The sequence below is a fragment of the Diceros bicornis genome, chromosome 11 (assembly GCF_020826845.1).
Source record: "Diceros bicornis minor isolate mBicDic1 chromosome 11, mDicBic1.mat.cur, whole genome shotgun sequence".
In the NCBI taxonomy this organism is placed as follows: Eukaryota; Metazoa; Chordata; class Mammalia; order Perissodactyla; family Rhinocerotidae; genus Diceros; species Diceros bicornis.
Window position 1 is genome coordinate 28,800,276 of NC_080750.1, and position 13,040 is coordinate 28,813,315.

General features: G+C 36.1%; 1 protein-coding gene across 1 annotated transcript in view; it reads right to left on the reverse strand.

Annotated features, from left to right (window-relative positions):
- Positions 1 to 358: 358 nt before the first annotated feature.
- SLC7A11 (solute carrier family 7 member 11) overlaps positions 359 to 13,040 on the reverse strand; it is a 78,797-nt gene continuing 66,115 nt past the window's right edge. The window contains exon 12 of the mRNA XM_058550070.1: positions 359 to 8,488. Coding sequence (XP_058406053.1) covers positions 8,421 to 8,488 — 68 coding nt within the window. The 3' untranslated portion in view covers positions 359 to 8,420. The remainder of the gene's footprint in view (positions 8,489 to 13,040) is intronic.

Genomic DNA, 13,040 nt, shown 5'->3' on the forward strand with positions numbered 1-13,040 from the left:
TTTACTGTATTTGTGTTTCAGAAAGAACATTCTGGAGAAACATGTGAAGGCTTAATTAGAGATAGAAAAGAAATGAGATTTTTGTTGAGGCAAGAAATAAGAAAACAACTAGGACAGGTGAAAACAAGAGAAGTGGCTAGATATTTCGAACCAGAGAACAGATGGAAATAGGTCATGAGGAAGAGGAGTGTCTACAGTGTTTTCTGTATCTGTGACTACTCTGAGTTTTTAGTACAGGAAATTGAAATTCCATTTAGGATACTCCAACAAATTCACAGAATCAGTGATAGATAAGTCCAATCATTAAAACCAAAGCCTTCAATTAAAAAAAAAAAGCAAAACATGACTTTGATTATGTAAACTATCAAATGTTTATTTAATTTCCATTTAAAATATTTTCAAGTAAAAATATGTACAAAAATTTATATACAAAGGTTGAAGCAACTAGAAGCATGACAGGTACACATATATATAAATGCAATTGAAATTAAATTCAATGCAAAGTTGAGTGACATCATATTGCACCAAAATTTATTCCATACAAAAACACATGTGTCAATAGTTTCCATCAAATGAAAGCACACTTATTTCATAGTGTCTTACCACTTACACAAATAACCCATAAACACCATCTGACAGTGTGTTTGCTTCACCGGAACTTTCCCCAGAGAGAAATCATTAAGCTGTAGAAAAAACCATTTTATTTCACATATCACATGCTGGTTTAGGCATCAGTGCCAGAGAACCCTAAGAAACACAACACAATCCACAAATGAAAGTCCCTTTTCACCATTTATGTTTTCATAGTTAAATATCTTGTTGTTACATGCCATCAAGTCAGCTTGTCATCATAGTACTCCTGATACGGTGGGAATGTAGATGCAGAAAAGGAATTTTGCTCTTTAATAATTCGTTAATATAAGACATGACATAAAATTTGTAAAAAATATGCACAATCCCCTTTACCAAGTTTCATTATCACAAGGCCAGACTGAAGAAACTCCACCATAGATGAGGACCAGTAAGGATACTGAGGCTCACTCTTCCTTAGCTGGATTTCTCGGTTCTTATATTTTAGATCACCAGGCCAAACTCCCCATTCCCCCCACCCGCCAGTTAGGGGAATGGCACAAGGTCTTGACAAATGCATTCCAGACCCAAGGTAAGGGATACAGGTGGCCTATAAAGTACAATTTAAGCACAAGTCAAAGAGATGGCTGCCAGCACAACCCTCCAGAGTAATCTGACTACCACTTTCCCACTGGGCTAAACTGATTCCATTGGGTGCAAATTATTGATGCTTGCCATAGAATATAAAAGGCATTTAAATACATTCATATTCATATATAGTACCTAATAATATGTTAATATGAACATACCAACACACATATGGATTTTTCTACCCCTTGATAATTGAAAAAGAAGTTACTGTTACTAGGTCAAATTTTAACACAAAGCTCACTAAACCCATTTTCATAAAGTAAATACAGATATAGACACAAGAAAAAGACATGAAAGAGTCATCATGAGATGAATTCTGAGTCAATAACTAAAAACAACTCTACCAGCGCATCACTACCATCTAACGAACTATATGATAAGTAAAAATCAAGCTCTATGAAAGCTAGAGACAAACCTGTGTCAGAGGAGTAGGACAAATTAAGTTCGCCAAGCATTCAGTACAAGAGGCCATTTGTCTTACTTTTTCTGACTTGTGCTTATTATAAAACCACAGATAGCCAACATTTAGCATTAGTAAAACACAACTACATGTTTGTTCATCGGTTTGGCATAGAGAGAAGACACTGTATTTCATGGTACTAAGCGATGCACTCAACACATCTGATGCTATGTTCGCAAAGTTCTCAAAATGTTGAGAGGTACCACCGAAAATTCTTTACTATTGTGCTGCAATTCATCTATAACAAGATAAACATTTGGGGCCAAGGCCAATGGTTATTTTGAACACAGGCATTGGCCCCAAATATCCTAAAAGAGTAAAGTGATATGCCACTCTCTGAACATGGATAATGTCAAAAGAAGAACCCAGTTTTCAAAGTGTAAGTATCACTCGTTTAGTTCCAGATTTATAGCAGTAGTAATAACATTCCCGAGGGAAAACTATTAGGTAATAAATTTCTTCAAGGATAGGATCAAAATAATCCCAGACTACTTAATACTTTTGGAGGATTCTTGTGGTTTGTGGGATAACCGTAGCTATATAAGTTGGTTTTTGCCTCCAGAGCAATTAAAAAGTACTACGTGGTCGTGTGAAATCATTAATACAGTAGTGCCCCCTTATCCGAGGTTTCCCTTTCTGCGGTTTCAGTTACCCGCAGTCAACTGCCCTCCAAAAATATTAAATGGAAAATTCCAGAGATAAACAATAAGTTTTAACTTCAGTGACATTCTGAGGAGCGTGATGAAACCCCAAGCAGTCCTGCTTCATCCCGCCCGGGACACAAATCATCCCTTTGTCTAGCAGATCAACCCTATACACACTACCCACCCGTCAGTCACTTAGTAGGCCTCTCAGTCATCAGACCGACCGTCATGGTATCGCAGTGCTTGTGTTCAAGTAACCCTTATTTTACTTAATAATGGCCTGAAGGCACAAGAGTATTGATGCTGGCAATTCGAACATGCCAAAGAGAAGCCATACCGTGCTTGCTTTAAGTGAAAAGGTGGTAGTTCTTGATTTAATGAGGAAAGAAAAACAATCGTATGCTGAGGTTGCTAAGATCTACGGTAAATGTTATTACAGTATATTGTTATAATTGTTCTTTTTATTATTAGTTACTGTTGTTAATCTCTTACTGTGCCTAATTTATAAATTAACTTGATCATAGGTATGTATGTATAGGAAAATACATAGTTTATATAGGGTTTGATACTATCCCCAGTTTCAGGCACCCACTGGGAGTCATGGAACATATCCCCCCTGGATAAGAGGGGACAGCTATATACACAGTAGTTTAACATAGATCATTTCTATTCTACACATACATTCATTTGAAACAATCTGTGTTTTATTTCTCCAAAGTATTTTTCTACTTAAATATAATATTCTTTATATTACATTAGTCAGTAAATGGAAATTTAGAATGAAGGAGAAATGCCAGGGAAAAAATAATTCAGAAATCCTTTGAAACAAGACAGTTTAAACCTAGAATCAGGGAATCACATTGCATTGCCTCCCAGTGTGATACGAACGTGCTTTGGAGCATGCGCTGAAGAATGTTAATTAGTAGGAAAAAGTGAGGTCTAACTTCACAACCCTCATTTAAGTCAGGCCACTCACAACCCAACCAATTATACAGCTGTAACATCCAAAGGACTAATATGTTTCCCACAAGAAGCCGTGCAAAATACCCTGTTGCACAAGGTGCTCAAAATGCAGACACTGCTGCAAAAGACATAACTGTGCATTAGTCTTTTTTTTTTTTTCTCTAGATGTCAGCACGGCCGTTAGAGGCTTCAACATGAGGTAATAAGGACTCTGCAAGCAAGTCTTCTAACCAATAAATTAATTCACTTGAAAGTCATACTTTGTAAAAAAAAAAAAAAAAATCAGTAGTGTATATGTTGAGGGAAAAAAGTATGCTTACTTTCAAACCAGCGCATCCACCTGTACGGCTCTCAGATGCCTAATGCTCCAGTTTCTTGAGAGAATTGTTATCTATAAAACTGTTAAGGCAGTTATTGATACTATAAATGTACCCTTGATCCAAGTAGCTGAAATACACACATGTAACAGATAAATATCTGGAGACTGTAATCACCCTCCAGCGATATTTTAAAGCCAATGGTAACAAAGAAAAGCAGGGCAGGGACTCCCAAGGAAGTAAACCTAAGTGGTAGTTGCGCACTGAGAATACACTAGTAATCATATAAATTCAAATTAAGACTCGCTCTTATCTTGAGGAGTGTCAAAAAATAAAAAAATAAAACAAAGGGAATCATTGATTCTTTCAAAGAAAACAGAGAAACGGTTCAAAAAGATCAAATCAATATCCTTATTAGAAGGACAATATCTCACAACATATGGAAAACTGGTGAACTTTCCGTGAGACCATGATTTACACCTTTGTGAATTTGTATCAGATCTAAAAATAGACCAAGCATTTAATTTTAGACACCAACTAATTTGAAAATGCAACAAAAAGAAAAAAGGATTATCTCCAAAAATTGGCTGTTAAAATATCTTTTGAAGTACAGTACTAATACTACCTAGAGGTTACGTTTTTAGGTAATACATATATTGAGATAGATTAAAAATATTGTTTATGGGCAAATTAACCTAAAACACATTTATAGGTAATAATTCTTTTACCCATATATAAATAATGTAAACAGAAGCTGTCAAGATGACTCACTATCTACTCTAATTTATATCCTCCATGAGCTTCTTGCCAGTTATACAATGCAACGCTTTAATTCCTGACTTTGAATGGTTAGGAAGGTAATATGTAACTCTGTAAACATTATCAGCACCAACATATAGTGTATCATGTAGGATAAAATGAAGCAAGATTATATTTAAATAAAATCAAATTTCTTGACTCATCTGCATTCAAATCCCAAACCTTTCTTTTTCTTTCCAAACTAAGAAAAAGAGCTACAATTAAAATCCCATTCATTGTTTTTCTATCATTCAGAACTGACACAAAAAATATATCAAAGGTGAAATTTTCTCCTTATATATCACATAATGTTTATGAGAAAGCCAATTATAGTTATATATAGATATTTCAATTACCTCACAATTTTATTACTTAAAAATATATCCTACAAATACCCCATGCTTATTTCTAACAGAAAAAGTAATGGAAGTTATTTTACCTTACTAAACACAGGGACAGATGCATATTTTTTAGGGCCAGAAGTATATACAATTTTGCTGATCTTCTTCAAGAAAATTGTTACAAAATACCTAATGCAAAATTAGGTACAGGACTTTGAAAGGGTCACGTCTAAGCGAGGGGCACTGATGCTTACATTTCATTAGCTTCTCCAGATATCCACCTATGCACAGCAGACAATGAATTTTTAATATTTCTCTGACTATATTGCATAATAAATTACACCAAAATATTATTACCTCCAATCACATACTACCTTTCATTTCTTGCTACCCTGACCTTCAGTTTTCTATCTTTTCATAATCTATACTTCAATTATAAGAAATCAACTACAGGTCAAAGATGCTCCCTTTCTTAGTTAGCATTACATTCATCTGCAAATAGAGACAAAATAATGAGTTTCCTGAAGACTGATTACATTTCATGAAGAATTCTGTTGAGTTATGTAATTATACTCATGTTAACCATCTGTTGATATATCAAACAGCAATTGGGGAAACTTTTACCAGACACATAAGACAATCTGGAAATTTGTTTCAACGTACATATTTTAGCATTAGAGAATCTGCCATGCATTGCTAATGTAACCTAATAATCTGTACTAATTTTGTGCCAGTGGGAGTGAGGGAGATACAGTACAAGCACATATGCATATCTGTGAGTGCATACACCCAAACTTTATGTGTGGTACTCGGGTCAGCCATTTTTTCTAGGACAAATCTTTAATCTCCCAAAGAAAGACAAGAACAGGGTCTACTTGCAGCTGACCAAATCACTATTTATAATAGTCCAGTTTTCTTCATTTGATCAAAGAAAAATCTCAGGGAGATAATCTAATATTTTAAAAAATGGATCAAAAACATTTACTAAAACATTCATAATTGTGTAAGGAGAATCATTCCATTTTTTAAATCAAATTGTTTTAGCTTTGGAAGTTTTAACTAGAACTGTTTAATTCATAATTAAATACTTGAGACTCTATGTACCCAAAAAGCAGAACATTTGAAAATAGTATACTAGTTGTCTTACACTGCTTTGGCCATTTTTACTTTTTGTGTTATAATAAACTCTTAATATGTATATAAACATTTGAATATGCACACTATTACATGTATATCACATGTAATAGTTTGTACATATATATAAAATTCTAAATATATAAGAAAAAATTTTACTTAGTATAAAATATATATATATATAAAACTGTGCGGGAGAGTTTTCGAACTAGAATCTGCTTGACATGATACCATTCTGAATAAAATTTATAAATGTTGATTCCCTGATTACAGAGACCCTGTGTCTTGTCATGATGTACCCTAAAAATAAGTTGAAATACAACTTAATCTTCATCACTTTTTTAAAAATTACCAACTGACTTTCTCTCTGGTTAAAAGGGTATTACAATGGCATTAGAAATTTAACAATGCAAAAATCATTTTTGAAAATTATAGAAAGAATAATGAAAATGTATTCTAGTTATCTTGCACAATAATATATTTAAAGAGAAATTAGAACCAAAATAAACAAACACAATGAAGAAACCTACCTGCCACTGTTGATATGAGTACATTAACCTCAGGAATAATCAAGAACTACACCAACCCCTCTATGAGACTTTGTCTTTTTTTTTCATTAGACAAGAAAAAACTCAAGAAGAGTTTGTTGGTTTAGATTATGTGGGCCTAGATTGTAAAAAATAGGAAAATAAAGGAAATCTATTTTTACCTCTAGTAACAATATAGTAAGGAAAGACGTAGACAAATGGATATAGGCAGTAGAGACTACAGACCAAATCTGCAAACTCTATGGTAAGACAAAAAGGAAGGAATTTTTATGAAATCACTTAGAGACCCAAACACTAGGTTTGGCTGAAAAAATGTCAATCTTGGATATATATTAAATGTTACCGAAAGCAAAAATTGAAATGAGTGAATTGGAGTTGCCTCAAATTATAAATCATCATTTCTACTTTTGTCAATTATCCATGAACTTTACATCTGCTCTTAATGATTTTAATCAGTGTAATTCTTTCAAAAAATCTTATTTTCAAATGGACAAAAATTAAAGGATGAAACATACTCTGGCCATGACTAACTATTTAATCTTAGATGTATGTAAATAATAGTTAACAAATTTCGTCACTATGTTATTCTCATTTGAAAATTTCACAATATTTTCTAAACCTAGCATAATACCTGTCTGAGTACACACACTCATGCACAGTTTCTCCTCCTTTCAGTGAATTTGTTATCAGTTATCTCTTTTGCAAGTTGAATGATAACTAAGGTGAAAAAATTACTGATAAAGCCTAGATATAGAAGTGGAAAATTTTTAGAAACATCAGCTGTAAATCTTATTTAGCAGTGACATTTCTTCCTCAATTTTTATGTAAAATATATGCCTTTTCCTAATTGATCTGGACAGTTTTATCTGAAGAGATATTTTAACAGAATATAAAATGTATAAAGAAAATGTACAAACTGTCAAAATTCATCACCATGTAAAAACAGCTATGAAATAAAAAAAATTGTTCAGAATTACTAACATTGCATATAGTTACGCTTATAGGGTTGGGCATAATATTTTGGGCATTTTTTTCTTGGTGATTTCTGCCTTATGTTGACACTGTAATTTGAAGATTTAAAAATGCACATATTTAGATACATTTTTCAAGGGTTAAACTATTAGTGAAACAAGTGATTGTGCTTAAGAGGATTTAATACCAAACTGACTATCGCTTTGCTCTAAGAAAAGGTGTTATACCCTTTCCTGATCAAATGGGCTGCCATGAAAGCAAAATGGCACATAGCCATGGAGCTTCCTAATAGTGAGTAAAAAAATTCTAACATAATAAATTCTCAAGGACTTTTACTTAAACATAATTCCTGGATTTGTCTCATAAACAATAGCCCCTAGAATCTCTGTTTTAATATATCCATTAAAATTAGGCATAGCCCCTCTGTCCTTTGTTCAAAATGCTCTGGGTATAAAAAGATGAGTGATATTTAAGTTGGTATCTAAAGGGAAGCAATGCAATGTCAATGTAAAATAAATTTCTTTCCTCTGTCCATAACGATGACCTATGATTTTTTTTTTTTTTTCCAGAAGAGTAGAAAACACTTTTCACAGTATGGTCATCTACAGTATGTAAAAATTGTTTTTATAAAACCCATATATACAGAAAACATCTCAGTCATCAATTTGAAGGTTCTTAGTCATTATAAGATAGGTTATAAAAAAAGACCACTAAAGTAATTGTTCATTCTGTAGCCTTTTTCCCCAACCTCAACAGGTAGGTATAAAGGACTAAAGAATCACGTGAACTCGTGTATAACTGCATATCAGCCTTCTATATCTACACGAAGTTACAACTAAAGTTCTCAGAAACAGTTTGAATACATGAAAAGATATGAATAGAAATAACTGACTCCTTTAGTCCATCACCAAAGTTGCAATCCTCTGGATTTTCATAAAATGAAGTGAAGATCCATATTTTGTTTCAGCCCTTTGAGCAGAAACAAGACCAGGGACAGATCACCAAGATTTCAAAGCATTAGTTCATAATTCATGACAATCTTCTTCTGGTACAACTTCCAGTATTATTTGTAATGTTCTGGTTATTCTGTCTACAAAGAATAAAGAAGAGAAATTAAAAATGTGCAGAAATCAGGGATGCATAAAAACAGCAAAATGTGAATTATTTTGAGTTGAATACTGAAAACACACAACTGCCTATTTCATAGAGCACTTTCAAGAATTATTTACTTCATTAGAATCCTATCATGCTCAACTAATTTATTTGTCACTTCTGTAACTTCCCATGATGGCTTCTCAGCAAGAATACATTAATATTTTGTATTCAGAAAAAGACTCATTCATGAACCAGGAGGCTGAAAATATTCTGAGGCAATAGGTCCAAGATTATAAATAAATGTTTAAAAATACATTTCATATTCAGTTTTAAAACTGGTTTGTTGTTTTTGCACTTAGGAGACTACAACCAATTCCTTAGCAAAATCAGGAAAAGAATCAGAATATAATTTCCAGTCGCAAACTTGTAGTGTTTTATTGAGCAAAACATCTTATCTCTCAGGCCTCATTTGCCTCCTCTGTGGAATGAGGGACTTGGGAGTGACGACAGCAAGATGGAGGGCTAGGAGGTCCCAACGCTTATTTTCCCCACAAGAAAACAACAAGAACAATAAACAGCTACAAACTGAAAAATACAGCTCATGGAAAGCTCTAGACAACAAAGAAGCAGCCGCAAAAGCCCGGTGGAGCTCAAAAATCAAGGTTGGCTGCATAGAAAACTAAAGGAAGCATTTTACCAGCATCACCCCATCCTCCAGCCAGGAGCTGCTGGGCATTGGGAGGAATCCCCTTGGAGGAAGTTCACCACATGGGGAGGAGGAGAGCAGGAGCACCCCAGCAAGCCTCACCATTGTGGCCCTTTGCAGCTTTTGCTACAGAGGTCTCCCACAGTCATCAATGATGCTGATCCCAGCTGATGGAGCAGCCTAGAGTGACCCCACTCCGCATCTACTCCCAGAGGCTGGAGCTGTTGCTGAAGTGAGACTTGCCCTCAGGGGCCCTGGTTGTTGCTGTGTCCCCCTCCCCCCACTCTCAAGGATTGGGTGCCGCAGCACCTCATCACATAGGAGACCAGAGCTACCACTGCTCTTTGCCCAACTGGCCCCAGGTCTAGGCTTTGTCCCACCATGATCAAGGCAGCTTCTCCTGCCCTGAGCCCTGCCCTCAGAGTCCCAACCCACACTTTGGCTGCCATTATTGGGGTTGTGCTGCTGCTGCCCTGAGCCCTACTCTCCATACCAGGTCAAGAGTGAACTGTCATTGCTGAGATAGGCTCTTACTGCCCTGAGCCCCACCCACTGGGTTCTGGGTCACAGCTCTGATCCATCTTTGCCCAGGGGGCTGCCACTACCCTGAGTCCCACCCCTGTGGCAGGTCAAGGCTCAGATCTGTCATTGCTAGGATGAAGCTACCACTGTTCTGAACCTCCCCGCCCCCTGGCTCCTGGGTTGCAGCTCTGAACTGTCATTGCCAGGGTCATGCTGCCACAGCTCTGTGCCCACATCCCTGGGCCCCAGCACGTGGCTTTAACAGACTACCACCAGAATTGTGCTATTGCTATCCTGTGAGTGCCTCCTGGGGCCAGAGCTGAGACTTTGACCCACCATCCCAGGCTGTGCTGCTACTGCACTCCACCTCCTGGGCCCAAGCCATCACTGCAGCTTGTCATCCCAGTGCCCTTGCCGCTGGTGCATTCCTTCCCACCAGCAGGAATCACACTGGTGAGCCCTTGAGATGCAGGTACCCATTCCATGGGATATCTTCACATGCCCATACACTAGACACCAGTGCTACAGATACAGCAAGCTCACCTGTACCCAAGACCCAGGCACTGTGGTTGTTCCATGTGCACCTGATCTAGGACCCTGGCTCCCATGCTACTCTGAGGGCTCTGAGGGTCAGCATGCTAGACCAAGTACCAAGAAAGTCTCCTTAGCTAGAACTTCCTCCCGTGGGCAAAAAACAAACAAGGTAGGGGGAGAACAGAGAACAGAAAGACCTCAGCGTCATTAGCCTCCAAAGATCCCAATAGCCCTACCTATCACTGCCACCTGCAGGTCTTCTGTAGCCTTAGCCATAGAAGACCCCCACAGTCTGGCCAATACCAACCTCAGCCAACAAAGAGGCACAGAGACTACACCACCATGCCTTCACAGGAACCAAAGACACTGCATACTACCCAGTTGGTGCTCTTACAGCCACCTCCAGGTGAAAGTCTTTCCCTACTGCAGCCAGTCCAAAAAGACTGGAAGAGGTGACTGCACCTTCAAATGCACAGACATCAACACAAACCCATGAGAAACACTAAAAAGCAAAGAAACATGACACCATGAAAGGAACACAATAATGCTCTAGTAAATGACCCCAAAGAAATGGAGATCTGTGAGTTATCTAAAAAAAAATTCAAAACAATGATTTTAAGGAAGCTCAGCAAGATTTAAGAGAACACAGATAGACAAATCAATAAACTCAAGAAACAATACATGAACAAAATGGGAAATTCAACAAAGAAATAGAAATCATAAAAAAGAACTAAACAGAAATTCTGGAGATGAAAAGTACAATGAATGAAATGAAAAATGCAATAGGCTCAATCAGGCAGAAGAAAAAATCAGTGAGCTTGAAGATAGATCTCTAGATATTATCCAGTCAGAGGAGAATAAAGAAATTAGAATAAAAAAGTGAAGAAAGCCTTCATGAATTGTGGGACACAATCAAAAGAAACAATTTCCACATTATGGGAGTCCCGGAAGTAGAAGAGAGAGAGAAAGAAACAGAAACCTTATTTTAAAAAATAATGGCTGAAAACATCTCAAAACTGGAGAGAAATATGGCCATGTAGGTACAAGAAGCTCAAAGATCCTCAAACAGATACAACCTAAAGAGAACTTCACTGAGACACATTATAATCAAGCTCTCAAAAATCAAAGACAAAGAGAAAATGTTGAAAGCAGCAAGAGAAAAAAGAATCATCACATACAAAGGAATCCTGATAAGGCTATCAGCAGATTTATACCTGGCAGGCCAGGAGAGAATGGGATGATAGTGCTCAAAGAAAAAAAAACTGCCATCAGCCAATAATACTTTACCCAGAAACATTGTCATTCAGAAATGAAGACTTTCCCTGACAAACAAAAGCTGAGGGAATTTATAACAAAAAGACCTGCTGTACAAGAAATGCTAAAGTCAGTTCTTCAAGCTGAAACAAAAAGATGCTAATTAGCAACATGAAAACATATGAAACTATAAAATTCACTGGTAAAGCTGAATATATAGTCAAATTCAAAATGCTCTCATATTGCAATGTGGTTTGTAAATCACTTTGAAATCTACCATATAGGTAAAGAGACAAAACTGCAAAAATAGCTATAGCTACAATGGACACACAATATAAAAAGAGGACAATTGGGACATCAATATAAATTGCAGGAGGGGGCAAGTAAATGGGTAAAACTTCATTGTGCAACTGAAGTTAAGTTGTTATCAGCTTAAAATAGGTGGTTATAACTATAAGACGTATTATGAAAGCCTCACAGTAACTACAGAACAAAAACTTATAATAGACACGCAAATGTAAAGAGAAAAGAATCAAAGGAAACCACTACAAAAAAAATCAACTCACAAAGAAAGACAGCAAGAGAGGAAGAAAGAAACTAAGAAACTACAAAACAATCAGAAAGCAATTAACAAAATGGCAATAGTAAGTCTTAATCAATAATTACTTTAAATGTACAGTCATGCATTGCTTAATGACAGGGATACATTCTGAGAAATGTGTCGTTACATGATTTTCTCATTGTACAAACATCATAGAGTGTACTTACACAAACCTAGATCATGTAGCCTACTATACACCTAGGCTATATGGTACTAATCTTATGGGACCACTGTCGTATATGTAGTCCATTGCTGACGGAAACATCATTATGCGGCGCATGACTGTAAATGGCTTAAATTCTCCAATTAAAAGACACAGAGTGGCTAAGTGGATTAAAAAAAAAAAGACTCATCTGTACACCGCCTAAAAGAAAATAATCTCATTTACAACAGCATTGAAAACAATAAAATATTTATGAATAAATCAACCAAAGAGGTGAAAGACCTGTACAGTGAAAACTGAGATGTTAATGAAAGAGATTGAAGATGACACAAAGAAACGGAAAGATATCCCATGTTCCTAGAGTAGAAGAATTAATATTGTGAAAATGTTCATACTACCCAAAGCCATCTACAGATTCAATGCAATACCTATCAAAATTCCAATGGCATTTTTTACAGAACTAGAACAAACAATCCTAAAATTTGTATGGAATCACAAAAGAACCTGAATAGCCAAAGCAATCTTGAGAAAGAAGAACAAAGCTGGAGGCATCATGCTCACTGATTTCAAACTACATTACAAAACTATACTCATCAAAACAGTATGGTATTGGCGTAAAAACAAGCACACAGATCAGTGGAAATGAATAGAGAGCCCAGAAATGAATTAATTGACCACATATGTGTGGGTTTATAAGAAAGGAGCCAAGAATATACCATGGGAAAAGAATAATCTCTTCAAAAATGGTGTTGGAAAAACTGGACAGC